The sequence below is a fragment of the Sphaeramia orbicularis genome, chromosome 7 (assembly GCF_902148855.1).
Source record: "Sphaeramia orbicularis chromosome 7, fSphaOr1.1, whole genome shotgun sequence".
Taxonomy (NCBI): Eukaryota; Metazoa; Chordata; class Actinopteri; order Kurtiformes; family Apogonidae; genus Sphaeramia; species Sphaeramia orbicularis.
Window position 1 is genome coordinate 46,494,175 of NC_043963.1, and position 16,233 is coordinate 46,510,407.

General features: G+C 38.0%; 1 protein-coding gene across 1 annotated transcript in view; it reads right to left on the minus strand.

The window, feature by feature from the left end:
• Positions 1 to 433: 433 nt before the first annotated feature.
• LOC115422714 (solute carrier family 2, facilitated glucose transporter member 1-like) overlaps positions 434 to 16,233 on the minus strand; it is a 33,481-nt gene continuing 17,681 nt past the window's right edge. The window contains exons 3-10 of the mRNA XM_030139204.1: positions 15,399 to 15,559; positions 15,071 to 15,311; positions 9,532 to 9,694; positions 7,543 to 7,730; positions 5,767 to 5,871; positions 3,599 to 3,700; positions 3,301 to 3,504; positions 434 to 922 (exon numbers count right to left, since the gene is read on the minus strand). Coding sequence (XP_029995064.1) covers positions 716 to 922; positions 3,301 to 3,504; positions 3,599 to 3,700; positions 5,767 to 5,871; positions 7,543 to 7,730; positions 9,532 to 9,694; positions 15,071 to 15,311; positions 15,399 to 15,559 — 1,371 coding nt within the window. The 3' untranslated portion in view covers positions 434 to 715. The remainder of the gene's footprint in view (positions 923 to 3,300; positions 3,505 to 3,598; positions 3,701 to 5,766; positions 5,872 to 7,542; positions 7,731 to 9,531; positions 9,695 to 15,070; positions 15,312 to 15,398; positions 15,560 to 16,233) is intronic.

The window sequence follows — 16,233 nt, forward strand, 5'->3', positions numbered from 1 at the left end:
TAGGGTATGTTTACATATATTCCTGGAACTTATTCTGTATTTTGCCAGATTATAGCGATCCTGGGGTTGTGATGATGGGGCCCTTGAATATTGTTGCCCAGGGTACAATGAAGTGTTAATCTGGCCCTGTGTGAAGCACTTTGTAACATGTTTTAAAAAGTACTATATAAATAATGCTTTACTTACTTACTTACTTAGATTCAGGTGAGTAATCACAGAAAAACTTACAGATTCGTGATACTTAGGTTATGACTGAGGTTTTACAGATTTGATGAAAAATTGGTCACGAAAGTCTCCCGCACCTTTAAGTTAACTGTTTCTTTAATTCTTAGTTTAAGCTGTTGATATTGAAGAAACTGATCTCTCCCAATCACACATCCTTTTCTCAACATCAAGACACATAGTTTGACTTGTACCTTGTAGTTTAATTTCCTGTGCAGAAAACTGTATTTTGAAAAATTCTATTTACTTTCCACACACTCGCTGTTTTTCTTTCCACATTTCATACCTAACTATGGTTCGTTCATTGTCTACCTCTATTTGGTGCCATTGTTACCAACATGGTAAGTGCTGAACATAGATTTGTATGTTACAAAAATGAGAAAAATGTGCTACTGATTACTTCAGAGTGAATATGCCAGTACTATGGAGTATAGTATTTCTGTTTTCTGGTTTACTGTTGTACTGGTTATGAGTATATGTGGCAGCGCTCAGGTCAGAGGTCGGGGTCGTCCCCCCTTAGGGTGTTGAACTCTTCAGCAGCGGAGTATTTGTCAGCGCCATGACCAGCCGCTTGACGGAAACCTGCCGCGATCTCATCAAAGGTGCGTCCCTTTGTCTCTGGCACTTTGAAGTATGTGAAGACGAAGAAGCCCAGCAGCAGCACAGTGAAGATGATGAAGACGTACGGACCACACAGTTGCTATAAGGAAAGTGACGGCAAACAATGTTCGTTATTATCAATACAAGGCATATCCTCAATCAGAAAACACTACATACGTTATACTGTCCATTAGTTTTACTGTATTTGCGTTACTGTGTTGAGATGTGGGGAAACATATTAAACCAATATACAAACAATATGTAAAGCAAAAAAAAGGCCATTAGACTGATGAATAATGCAGGATATAGAGACCATACAAATGAACTTTTTAAGATTTACCCATAAAGACCCAAACAACCACCAAAAGCATCTACTGATCTAAACTTTTTAATACCTGTTGATCCACTAATCCCATCAATACATGTAAATAATTGGTGTAAAATACAGTTTGTCATCTTTTCATGGTCATCAGATATGACCCAGTTGGACGTTCAGAGGCTCCGTAGTGAACGTGGAAACACCGTCATCTTCTACAACATCGATTCACCAGTAAAACCCATGGAGTTGGATCAATGACAGTGGATGGAGATGCTTGTTTGTGCACTTAGTTATTTATATATTTGCTGAAAAAGTCACTTTTTCTTCAGTTTTTTTCTGTTTTGATGTAATAATCTTTGAGCTTACACTGAGTTTTCATGTGCATTTCACTTAAATATAGGAAATTAAATATAGGAAAATGCATACTTTACAGTGAAAATTGCAGAATACAGAGGATAACATAATAATAAATTGTGATAAATTACTTAAGAAAGTTTAAACAGAGCAAAAAAATTCATTTGGGAGCTACCACAAAATCGGCATTGGGTCTTTATGAGTTAAAAACTCTAAAATTTCCAGATTTAATTCAGTTTAAATCAGCACAACTAATACTTAGAGCAAGACGTAAATTATTTCCAAATAAAATACAGAAAATGTTCACAGAGAAGGAGAAAACTGAATTTAAAAATGCAGGTCAGAACAAATGTAAAAAGGATGTGTTTTAATCACAGGGGTTAAATTATGGAACAGTCGAACAGGTGAATTAAAGCAAAGTAAAAGCATAAAACAGTTTAAAAGAATATATGTGTTACAATATGTTCAATGGTGGGTTTGAAACAGTGTCAGATTTATTGATAGTTTTATGATATGAACAGAGACAAGCAGAAGGAGAAACGATACTGATGGTTTTCCTCTTATCAGTTCCATCTGATTTACAATAGTAAACTAAGATTTACATGTGTGTGCTTATGTCAGGTTTATGTTGGAGAATGTTTTGTAGGGCCATATTATATCTGCATTTTAATTCACTGTCATTTATTGGCTGACATGATGAAATACACATTAAAGATCGACAATTAATGGGAGATCATTTCCATCACTTTACTGAAATTTTAACACTGAAATTCCTTCAAAAATGAGAGTTTGATCTCAAGGGATCTGATTAAATAAAGTTAAATAAATAAATAAATAAACATTTTGGTGATTTTGTTTAGATTCTTACACCGCCCAGTGTGCTGCTCCCAACACATCATCTTTGAGGAATAAATGTTTCTCAGTTGTTAACATGTACCACTGCATCCAGATAATTAACATTATCCCTGCTGTACAGTGGCGGCTGCTCGTCTTTCAGACAGGAGAAGCTCATTGTCAGCTTACATTAAAAAAAAAAGTCAAGTTATTTAAACGTAAATTCGGCCATCCGATCCTTTTTAAGAAAATGGTCAGTGACCTTATCGTACCAACTAAACATGAAAACGTTGAAATTATGTTAAATTGAAACAAGGAAGTACAATGAGTGTGTTTTATTTACAGTGCAAGAAATGAACAAGTAATTTCCTAGTGGTTTCTCTCTCCATTTCACAGCAGAATGCACGATGGTATTAAACTGAACTGTGTCAGTGAAGGAGTAGATCTCAAAATAGCTGTCGGTCAAACGGGATTCAGCCTTTCGACTGATCCTCCAATCAGCATGTTGAAGCCCAGCATCCAGCCCAGCCAAGCTCCGCCCACAGCTCCATTCACCCCCAGAGATGCCAAGCGCCCGGGGGCAGGACAACATTGTGGCATTTATCCAATTACCATCCAATTTTCAAGCAAAGAAAAAACACTGTTCCACTCAGTCCCATTGAAGTGCATGGACGCCAGGCTTCTACGGGCAAATGCACTGAGCAGAGATTGAATGAGAAAACAGCGCAACGGGAATGGAGGAGAAGTGAACAACATCCAGTCTGTTGATTTGTGATAAAGCTGATTCTGAATGAACTTGTCTGTGAGACGAATGTGTTCTAACACATTTGTAGTCAATAAAATGTCAACACAACCGAACATATTTAACCATTTAATTTTCATAATTTTAGGGGAAGCCGAGCTTCCCTTGCAGTCTATGAGAAATCACCTCTGCTACTGTATCTGTCGGTGGTCCCAAACTTATGACTTACCTCAACATACTGGAAGCCCATGCCCACTAAAAAGTTGGCAGACCAGTTTGTGAAGCCCGCCACTGCAATGGCTGAGGGTCGGGGCCCCTGGCTGAAGAGCTCAGCCACAATGAACCAAGGGATGGGGCCGGGGCCAATTTCAAAGAAGGCTACAAAGCTGAAGATGGCTGCGATGCTAACGTACGACATCCACCTGAGCTGGTCCTGAGGAAGAAACAGAGATCAGAGAATGAAAGACATCCAGCAAAAAATAATTGTCAGATACTGAGAAATGGATTAAAAGCTCTTGGTGACTTACCAACAGCGCCATCGCAGTGGTTAGAAAAACAGCTGACACCGCCATTCCCATCAAACCAATGAGGTATAGCGGTCTTCTGCCCATACGCTCCACCACGAATAACTGCAGGGAAACAAACACACACAACAACACAAGTCTGTTTTTACACAGGAAACAACATGACGGACTAAACTGCCCTGCTCCAGAATTTGCTCTTTTTGATGCTGTTTTTGTTGTGGATTGGCTGTTCTGACATACATCCTGTTAGCCTCGTAGCATAATTGCCAAAGCCGAATCCCAATTCACCCCTTACCCCTACCCCTCCGTTTTGTGCGTTCACATGAAGGGGTAGGGTTGTCCCAAGCCTTGATGGGTCAGAGGATAATGGCTGAGAGGGAGAGCTGTTTGGCCCTCAAAACAGAGAATTTTCAGGCCCACACTATAAATGGAGGGGTATGAGAAATCTCCCATAATTCTGTTTGAATCATCAGCAAGATGGAGGTAAACACAGCAAAAAAGTCCAGCAGTGTGATGAACGAAACACACAAAATGCAAAATGAATCGGCAGTGTTAGGAGAGTAACGTTACGCAGATATCCCAAAAAATATGTCTGAGGAAGTTATGCTATGAGGCTAACGATCACCTTTTAGCAAATTAATTTTAGATTTCATGGTGAAAACAGCTCAACTCATTCATGTTTCAAGAGGGATACATCTAAAACATGCAGGATAGTAGATCTTGAGGACCAGGATTGGGCACCCCTGCTCTATACTATGAAATTGTATGAAAATCAGAGATGTTCAGTCCAACCGATTCCATGTCCTCCTACCTGTCTGACCTGATCACCACCACCCCCCCCCCGCCCCCCCCCCCCCCCCCCCCCCCGTGCTCTCAGGTCAGCAGATCAGCTGCAGCTTGTGGTTCCAAAAACTAAAAAGCAGCTTCATGGGGACCGTGCCTTTTCTGTTGTCGCCCCAAAGCTGTGGAACCAGTTGTCCTCAGATGTTCGACAGGCTCAGTCTCTGCCTGTTTTTAAATCACATGTAAAAACACACTTTTTCTCATTGGATTTTAATCAATGAGTGAGATGTTTCTTTTTATCTTACCGGCCGATAGGCTGTAAGCTACTGTCGTCATGTGGCCTCCGGCAGCGGTGTCTGTCGTCCGTCACAAAAATTTCAATCGTCTTCTTCTCCAACACTACAATTCCGATTGACTTCAAACTTGGTATACAGCTTCTTTATGATGATGTCAGTAAAAGCTAGTGAAATTATTTGGATCTGGATCTGATTCTGGATTTGGTGCCACTTTGAAAAATGTACCCATTATAAGAGATAGGAAGTGCCGGTAAGCTCTGGGGCCATTGGTCCTATTTTTTTAATATTTTTTATGCTGTTTTTATCAGATTTTAATTGTCTTTGTTTTTATGTTGGTTGCATTTTGTTGTTCTTAGCCCACTTTGTACCCTGTGTTATCACGGTTTTTACTTCCGCCAAGGAGGTTATGTTTTTGTTGGCATTGGTTTGTCTGTCTGTCTGTCTGTCTGTGTGCCAGAGAACTCAAAAGTTATGGACGGATTTGGATGAAAATTTCAGGAAATGCTGATACTGGCACAAGGAACAAATGATTAAATTTTGGTGGTGATCGGGAATGGGGGGTGGGGGGGCCACAGGGGCCCACTGATCTGCCTTGGCGGAGGTCTGCGCTCTCCGAGTGCTTCTAGTTACTTACTTATTTACTTATGTAATCCCTTGTTTTATGTTTTGTGTACGGCACTTTGGCCAGCTGTAAAGTTCTTAAAGTGCTTTATAAGTAAAATTGGTATGGTATAGTATGGTATGGTATGGTATGGTATGGTATGGTATGGTATGGTATGGAATGGTATGGAATGGTATGGTATTCTCCAACAGGGAATTGAATCCATTGTATCATTCTATTCGCAACCAGATTCATTTGAAAACACCTGCAATTGTACAGCATTTACCACTGCCTCGATTGACTATACCTGCTGTTACCCCTCTCTGACTGACAGCCCAACACTAGAATGAAGGATCCGTAACACCCAGGTGAGGTAGGTGTACAATACAGATGCATCTTTTGCAAGTGCACAGGGTTTGGATCCTCTCATTGTACCTCATATTCATCCTAACCTGTATGTACTTTCTTGAGATGACTGTATTATGACTTACCGAAACCACAGTGAAGGCGGTATTGACGACTCCTGCTCCTATTGTTGCGTAGACGGGCTGTGACACACCTGCCCGCTCAAAGATCCCAGTGGAGTAGTAAAACACCTGAGGTAGAGGGTAGAACACAAGAGACGCTTAGCTCACCTTAAAGGCATGTGTCCACACTCAGAACTACAGAGGCATGTGGAAGAAACAAACTCTGATCATGGCCTTGACTTGGAAACACCAACTGGTGATGAAATATAAGTACAGGGTGTCCACAAAGTCTCTTTACAATCCAAAAAAATGTATTTACAAAAGCAATTGATGACACAATGCACGTCGCAACAAAACTCCGAAGATGCCCGAGTGACCTCCCGAATCTGTTTGTAAACACATGGTTTGTTTATGGAGGATGGCACTAAGAAATTGTTCACTGTAATGCAAGAGATTCCGGTGAGTAAACACAGAAGGACTTACAGATTCATGGTACTATGACTGAGGTTTTACAGATTTGATGAAAAATTGATCACGAAAGTCTCCCACACCTTTAAGTATGAGGTTGTGGTGGTGCTGCACCACAGGTAACCCATGTGGATATGCCTTACAGTGTACCTGTACTGGTCATGCTTAGGACATTAATTGTGCTTTGTGTATTCAGTTAAAAATCACCATAAATGCATCACATTGGACCTTTTTATGACATAAATGACATGCTGGGGCAGAAGCTATGGGGAGCAGCCACTGTCAGCCAGAAGTGATGTACCATTGTTACCTCCGCCAAGGAGGTTATGTTTTTGCCAGGGTTTGTTTGTTTGTTTGTCTGTTTGTTAGTTTGTTTGTTTGTTTGTTTGTCTGTCCGTTAGTGTGCAACATAACTCAAAAAGTTATGGACAGATTTGGATGAAATTTTCAGGGTTTGTTGGAAATGGGATGAGGAAGAAATGATTAAATTTTGGTGGTGATCGGGGGTGGGGGACCCACGGGGGGGGGGGGGGGGGGGGCACTGATCAGCCTTGGCGGAGGTCTGCGCTCTCCGAGTGCTTCTAGTTGTTTCTGGGATGAACAAGTGCAAGTAAACAAGCAGCAGTCAGCTCTTTCTGGATTGTGCGTGAATCCCCAGACACACACACACACACACACACACACACACACACACCGGGGCAACTTGGCTTTTATAGTATAGATACAGATGGCCAAACAAATATGCAATTTGTAGCTTGTGCGATATCCGTCCATATACTTGTTCTCCACCTATGGGGCACTGCTTCTGTTCTGTATTTATTATACTGTGTTTTAATTTGTGTACCACTGGTTTTAGTATATACTATGCCCAAGGACAATTTGTCCAAGGCAACAATAAAGTATGTTGTACCATATTAGCAAATCAAATAAAGTTGACTACAAAAATCATAAAATAACATGAAATACATGTATGTTGTGTTCATACTGTGTAAGTCAAAGTTTTACTATGTCTACTAAATGTGACTTTTTCATACTGTCCCAACTTTCTCTGATTTGGAGTTGTAGCATCATTATCATCATTAGGACTATTATTGTTACTATTATTGCAAATGTCAGTGGTGAGTATGATGAAAGGGTGCTTTATTTATTTTTTACTATTTATTCACCATCACACACTTGCACTGTCACTTTACTTAAATTGTTTATCGCTACTGCATTGTCTGTTGTTACTGTTTATTGTTTTATGTGGTCGCACTTTAAGATTTCGCTTTTTAATCTCGTTGTACTGCTGTGCAAGGACAAATAAATAAATTCTGATTCTGGTTGACTCACTGCGTTGATTCCAGACAGCTGCTGGGACAGCTGCAGCATGATGGCCACAAAGATGGGCTGGCGGTAGACGGGAGATCGGAACAACTCTGGGATGGTCACCGTCTTCTCCCTCATCATCTTCTGGCTTTCCTCTTTCATTTCCTGTATGTCCTCATTCACTTCATCTGTCCCTCGCAGCTTCACTAAGACTGGAAGACAGATACAAAGGGATATGCAACGGTTTGTTCAATGGCACAATGAGCAGGAAAGGCAGCCGCAACACACTGACAATCCAAAAGGTAAGTGTAGTTCAAGGAATAAGTGTAGGAGAATGATTCTGTCAGACTGTCTGTGTTACTTTACATTATTTCAGGTAAACGTTCTACTGCGAATTGTCGTCTGTTTCAGGTTCATTAAAGCTGCTGTGAGTATGTGCTTGTGTTCCTTTTCTTCAGTGGTTTTGTTTTACTGTGTGTTTTAGGGTCAAAATAGGGTGGAATAACAGAAAAAAGACAAAGAGAGGAATTGAAGTTTGACAGGTTTTTACTAAATAAGGCACTCAGAATGGACATCAGTAAGAGATTTAGGATGTTGAACATGAACTGTGAACTGGAACACACTGAACAAGTATTGGAATTTTTATTTTGAGGCTCTTCATTCATTCATTCATTTTCTGAACCAGCTTTATCCTCACTAGGGTCACAGGGGTCGCTGGAGCCTATCCCAGATACTTATGGGCGAAGGCGGGGTACACCCTGGACATGTCACCAGTTCCTCGCAGGGCTGACATTTTTTTGGGGGGGGGACTCTTTTTTTTTCTAAATCAGTCCAGCTGCTTTTTGGCACCTGGTTAAACTCCAAAAAGCAATGACATGGTCAAAACTTGGTAAAAACACAGTAAAAAAAAAAAAAAAGGAAAATCACCACAACAGTACAAACAACAGTAAAAACAAAAAACGACAAGAAAAACAGTGTAAAAAAAAAACAACCTTTATTTAATAGCGATTCGAACTCACTACTCTGCATTTTACCTTCCATTACACAGGTGGTGGGGATGCACTGAGCATGCTCAGATGTCTATGGAACAAAAAAAGGTCTATTCTATCAGCATGTTTTGAAATTGTTCCTTTTGAGCAAATGGTTTAATTTTTATGAATATTTCAAAACAAATCAAACATTCAGAACGCTCAGCACAGACACATCAGGGGTTAAAGCAGGGGTGTCAAACTCATTTTAGTTCAGGGGCCACATTCAGCTAAATTTGATCTGCAGTGGGCCGAACCAGTAAAATAATAACGTAACAATATATAAATAAGGTCAACTCCAAAGTTTTCTCTATTTTTTACAGCGAAAAAAGTAAATTTACATTATGAAAAGGTTTACATCTACAAACTATCTTTTCAAAAGATGTGAAAAACATGAGCAAACTGAAAAAATAAGTGTAATTTTAATAATATTCTGCCACAGTTTATCATTTACACATGTACATTATAACTTACAGATCACAGTGGATCTACAAACAACACGAACACACAAAACGTTTAATAACAGACAGAATATTGTTAAAATTGTATTTCTCGTTCAGGTTTCATGTTCATATTTGTTCAGGCTATTCACATTTTTTCCAAAATTATACTTTGTTTTAGTGTAAATACATGAAAATATTTACATTTACAAAGAGAAAAATTTGGAGTTGTCATTATTTCTATGTTATTATAACAGTATTTGACTGGTCCTGCCCACTTGAGGTTGAATTGGTCTGAATGTGGAACCTGAACTAAAAGGATTGTTAATATCTTAGTGTAATTTTGACATTTCACAAATTCATCCCAAGGGCCGGACTGGACCCTTTGGTGGGCCAGATCTGGTCCCTGGGCTGCATGTTTGACACCTGTGGGTTAAAGGGTTAATTCGGCTTGGATAGAACATGTTGCTGCTAATGTCTTCTACTGATTTTTAATATCTGTTTGCTTTAAAATGGATGCATATGAGTATGTCTGTGTGTCTCACCACTGTGGGCTTTGCTCTCTTCATTGCAGTTAATGAGGAGGTATCGGGGGCTCTCTGGACAGATGGGCAACAGAGCGCACTGCAGCACCGCCGGGAGCACAGTGAAGCCCAACAGCAGGGGCCACAGGGAGGCGTTCCCCAGGATCGACTCAATCCCAAAAATCTACACAACACATACAATGACACATTGACAATATTTGTTACCATTATTTCACATCTTAGTCAAATGGAAAAGACTGTGGATCAGCAATGTGTAAAAGGCAATGGACCTCATTCACAAAAAAAACATTTGCATAGTTTATTAACCCTTTCATGCATAGTGGTCACCCCAGTGGACAGTACTTCTCCTGCTGTTCTTTTGTATATTCATGGGTTTTGTTGGTTTAGTTCCATATCAGCCACAGTGGACGCTCATGCACCATCCCATAATACACTGACATTCAGACCATTACTGTCATTTTGGTGTTCTTGATAAAACTGATCTGCACTAACATGTTTGAGTGTAAACCACTTGTTTTTTGTTAGACACAAAGGGTTTTTTTGCATGTTATCCTCCATGAAATGAGTAATAACTGGCATTAGAATATGTTAAAATGTGAGAAAACATCAGATTAGGAGCATTAAAAATGTTTTTATTTCATTGTTTTCATATCATTTTCTTACAGAAGAGGATTAGGGCCACTGGAAAATACAAAAGGTGTAATATATATATTTTTATTATTATTCTGAGAGTGAAATTATTATTTTGAGAGAGAAAGTCAGAATTCTGACTTTAAATGCCGAATTTCGACTTTTTTTTTTTTTTTCCCCAGAATTCTGACTAATCTCAGAATTCTGACTCTTTTTTTTTCCAGAATTCTGACTTTAAACTCAGAAATCTGTTTTTTTTTTCTCAGAATTCCGACTTTAATCTCCGAATTCTGAAATTTTTCTCAGAATTCTGACTTTTTTTTTTTTTTTTCAGAATTCTGACTAATCTCAGAATTCTGACTTTTCCTTCGAATTCTGACTTTAATCTCAGAATTCTGACTTTTTTTTCTCATAATAATAATAAGATATACATATTGGACCTTAGTTTATTGTATTTTTTTTTCCAGTGGCCCTCATTCTCTTCCGTACTTTCTGATATTGGGTTTTAAACACACGTTTCTTTACTTCAAAAATTAAATGCATGGACATTTTTGTAACTCAGTGAAAAAAAAATCAATTACATTGTTTTTTTCATACCTAAGGGGGAATAAAAATACTCAAGAAAAAAATCTTGCCTAAGGTTCTCATAGGTCATGCATGAAAGGGTTAATATATTGATTATTTTCTCAACTAATGATTTGGTCCAAAACATGTCAGAGGTGAAAAGTGTTTTCCAGAGTGGACTGTGAGACAGCTGTGGTTTGTGGTTCTAAAGATACTTTTTAGAATTTTCTACACTTTTTGTCTGCACTTCAACTCATTGTACAGCTCTGTAGGAATGTGTGCATCTGTTATGAATGCGCAGTAATTGTGTATGCACATTTAATTCATGTGTAAAGTGAGAACCTTTCTGCATCTATTAGAGAATGAGGCCAACATGATGTCCATCCCTGCAGGAGCTGCCAGCAGATTCATCATTACGTTTGTTTTGGCGCCAAGCTTGACTCCCTACAACTAAAGCTTACATGGATACAATAATCTAATTATAGCAATTAGTCTGACTAAGGCATTACTCTGATTACTGCATTTATCTCTGTGGCTTATAGGAACCCTTTTAAAGACTGTGACATTTGTTTGTGGGCTGATGAAACAGATGGGGATGGATTTATTAATAGCATAAAAGCAAAGTCGACAAAAAGTTCATAAACCTTTAGGTCAGGGGTGTCAAACTCATTTTAGTTCAGGGGCCACATTCAGATCAATTTGACTTGAAGTGAAATTATAATATAATGATATATAAATAATGTCAACATCAAACTTTTCTCTATGTTTTAGGGTGAAAAGAGTAAAATTACATTATGAAAATGCTTGCATCCACAAATTATCCTTTCAAACAATGCGAATAATATGAACAAACTGGAAAAAATGTGTAATTTTAACAATATTACGCTTCACTACCATATCATATCATTTCCACATGTAGATTATAACTTACAGATCACAGTGGATCCACAAATACACAGAACATTTTGTAACAGGTGGAATATTATTAAAATTGCACTTACTTCTCTTAAGACATTTCAGGCTGTTCATATTTGTTCAGGTTATTCAGATATTTTTTTTGCAATATTATACTTTGTTTTAGTGTAAATAGATGAAAACATTTACATTTACAAAGAGAAAAAGGTGGAGTATTTATAGGTTATTATGATCCACTTCAGACTGAATTGGTCTGAATGTGGAACCTGAGCTAAAGTGACTGTTAATATCTTAGTGTCATTTTTGCATTTCACACATTCATCCCAAGGGCCAGACTGGACCCTTTGGCGGGCCGGATTTGGCCCCCGGGCCGCATGTTTGACACCTGTGCTTTAGGTGATGTCGGCTTAGCAGTGTGACTACCCTGACAACTAAGATTATCTGAAACTTTTTGCAAATTTAGAAACACTGACTCTTACATGTACTCACATTGCATGATCAGGTGTGATCTTTGCCTGTTTTTTTTTTTTTTTTGTCATTTTTAGCTATTGTAGCATATATAGTCTTAATAAGAAATAGGATCAAAAGTTAAAAGTTAAGTTAAAAAAAATTAATATTGTTCACTTAAGTTTAAAATCTTTCTTTAAATGTGACAGGAAACAGAGTTTATATTACTGTGGTTCATGATTCATTTTCATGAATGTTTCAAAAACATTCATCAATGATTGATTCACAAATTATACCCTGTCTACATGCTGCAGATATGCAGCTATATATGTCTATTGTAAGTCAGGGTAATCACATTAACATAATCACAATGTACTTAGCACATTAGCACTTTAATACCATTGGAGCTGGATACTCTACACATACACACAAACAGTCCACATTTCAAACTGTCCAAAAATAGAGTTTCATATTTACTTAGAGAATTGAACAGTCACTGTATACACTTCACAATTAACTACTTATCTGTGTAGTTTTTTTTCAGTCACCAATTAGGAATTCATTCTTCATCTAGGTGTCATAAATGGGTACATCATTTTCTAGAGATATTTGCATAAATAAGACTGTGATTGAAAGTAAAAGAACCAGTTCAACATGTTTACTGCACGAAAAGTGTAAAAGTCAAGTATATGTGTATTGTTGGCATCGTCTTTATTATTATTATTATTATTATTATTATTATTAATTGTGGTAGTAGTAGCAGTAATAGTAATAGTAGTATGTCATGTTTTGTCTTGTTTGAGATTATCCACGTCTTCAGTGAACTGGCTTAAGGTGTGGAAATGAAGATCATTTATGGCCTAAATTATTATCATTATTATTATTATTATTGTTGTTGTTGTTATCATTATTATTATTTTCCCCTTTTTTATTTTAAAAAAGAAAAACTTAATAAAGTTCAGGTCATTAAAAAAACGTGTAAAAGTCAAGGCTCAGAAATATTCTCAAAGTGTAAGACATTTGTAATTTGTGTGTGTGTGTGTGTGTGTGTGTGTGTGTGTGTGTGTGTGTGTGTGTGCATGTGTGCAAAGAGAGCAGAACCTCACATCATATTAATATAACAAAAAGACTATTAAACTATTCTATCTCAACAGACTGGAAGTTATCAACTCTAACTTTAGGCTTTTACATTTTAAGTGTTTTATCCTAATAAATTAGAACTCAGATTGCTTAATAATTTAATTAATATCGTTAATATATATATAAACATTACTTTAACAGAGTGTACTCTGGCTTTTACAGTATGAAATCCAAATGAACTACATGAACAAACTCACAAAATCAAAGACTACTAAGTGTTTTTTCATCTTAAGTCATTTTCATTGTTTTCTCAAAAGTAAACAGTGTAAGAATCTGACCAAAGCTCATTGTTGGAGGAACTGTGGCTGTGTGAAGACAGGGCACTTTCACATTTTTTGTGTTTTTTGTGCTAAGATTGAACCCTGCTGGTTGTTGGTGATAAAGGAAATCAACAGCATAATAAGAACGGACTTACCATTTGATTTTATTGTGAATTACTTGGATAACCTACAACATGAGATGAGGAAATCTGACCGATATCTTCTGTCAGTATTATTAGCAGGGGCAAAAAAAGTCCTAACCCAAAAATGGATGTGGGTGCTTCTATTAAACTGGTCCTATAAACAGGACATGGGGGCTAAAAATTCAAACCGGATGTAAACTAATGTTATGATGCAAGTTTGGAAGCACTTTGGGTCTGTTTTAAAAATAAATATTTACTTAGATAAAAAAGAAACTATTTTTCAGATAAAACCCATTTTTATATTATTTTTATACAAAAATCTGCATGTAACATGATCAAAAGGACACGAAAATTACGCGCTACTATTTTTTCGAATATCTTTTTCTTTTGTGACAGGTACATTTTGGGAATCAAAGTAAATATGCAAGGCAGAGTGTTTCACAAAAATGATTGCTGTTGCAAAATCATTTGCGATTTATATATGTTTAACTGGGCAGGTTCTGCATGTAACACCAGTGGACACAATCGGTTACAAAACCTGGAATGAGACTGCAGATTCATGAAAAACCTGCATGTCTGGATTAGAAAAACCACTAGGATCATCAAATTTAACACCATGTCTTTATTTTTAGCTATATATAAGACAACTTCAAGAACAGAATCATTTTTTTAAAGGGGTCATATTTTGTTAAACGCACTTTTATTAGTCTTTGGTTCATTTATTTGTGTATTTGAACCCTAATAGTTCATAAAGTTTGAATTTGAACTCTCCAGGTGCTGCAAAGCTATCTTTATATTAATTCCGGCAAAAATGGTGTGGATTGCAACAACCCTTTTCAATTTCTGCTTAATTTGTTGTTTTATAACTAGCTACGTCACAACATTTGCACGTATAAGGTCCAGACTTCCAATGAACATTTCTCCAGTACGACATAACTGTTTATCAGCAGCAGCGGTTGTAGTAAAAACTGAAAAAATGTCTAAACTTCAAGCCGATTACCTAAAATGTTCAGTTGTTGGTTGTATTAACGAACATAGGTGACTGAATGGGATAGAGCAGCACAGCCAGTAACCTGGAGGGGGCGGGGCGTGAAGTGGCTCATTTACATTAAAGGGCCAGTGCTCAAAATCACCTTTCTGGTGTCATTACTCAGAAATAGGGTTGAAGATGGACCTGTGGAGTTGAATTAATGAAGAATTCAGACCCAAGCAGAGCATTTACAGTTTATGTAGACCACAGGGAAATGTTTGAAAATGCATAATTCCATTTAAAAAAAAAGCAAAATATTACTCCTTTAACATTATTTTTTGCCCAGACAAAGGCCCATGACCCACTGAAAATAGGTTTGCGACCCACTTTTGGGTCACGACCCACCAGTTGAGAATCACTGGTTTATAGAACTGTGAATGTGTGGAGGTGTGTGGGCCTCAGACTCTCACCTGTGCCATGAGAATTCCGATAACTACGCCGAGCTGATGCAGGGTACCTAATGCACCGCGGAGTGACGTTGGAGAGATTTCTTCAACATACATGGGCACAAAGCCAGTAGAGAGGCCGGAGTACAGGCCCACTATGAAGCGACCAATGATTAGCATCTCAAAAGATGAAGCTAACTTGGAAAAACCCATGAATGCTGCTGCTATGAAGACCAGTACATTGGCCCCGAGCATGGAGTTCTTCCTACAGAGAGAAGAAAAGAAGCTGCCATTGTTGTGCGTTCTGCATTTCAGTGGATAATGTGATTGTCTGTCCGTGTGGAGGTCGTACCTGCCAAAGCGGTTGACAAAGAGCCCGACAGAGAACGAGCCGAACATTCCTCCCACTGAGAAAATGGCCACAGAGAGGGACCACAGAGCCGTTAGGGTGGCCTGAGAGATGGACTCTGAAAACCTGCCAGTCCATGTCTCATTGTAGAAGCTCTCAATGATCTGAAATACAACACACATATGTGCATGATGAAAAACAACCAATCAAATGAGCTGATTCCAATCCAGAGAAAAGGGTTCCAGTTACTTCCATGTAGTTCTCTACGGTCCAGATGGCATCATCCACCCAGTGGTTTGCTACAGTTCTGAAGCCTCGAGTTTGGTACTTTTATGTTTGATCATCTCTGTCTTGGTTTTTTGTGAACAAAAGTGTCCATATTTGGATGTTTATGTTTATGTTTACGCATTTGGCAGACGCTTTTTTCCAAAGCGACTTACAGGGGAAAACCAATTAAATCACTCAATCAATCAAATTTTATTTATATAGCGCCAGATCACAAGAAAGTTATCTCTTGACATTATATATATAGAGTTGGTCAAAACCAGACTCTAAGTCAATTCTACAGAAACCCAACAGAATCCAGAAGAATGGATAAGAGGGTGGAGTTGGGAACGAGCAATAAGTGGAACCACCAACCAAACTCATCAAACTAGCGCAAACTTGAAATATGCATGTTTTTAAAAGGATAGCTGCCTTTTTCAAGTTATTTGTTTTTTGGAAGTTGTAAGTGTTCAGTCGGCCTCTTTAATCATCATCTTTCAAAGGGAAAATAATTTTTGTGATGCAGGAGCTTTTTGGATCACAGTATTGTATGTCACCACTCGAGGAATTGGCA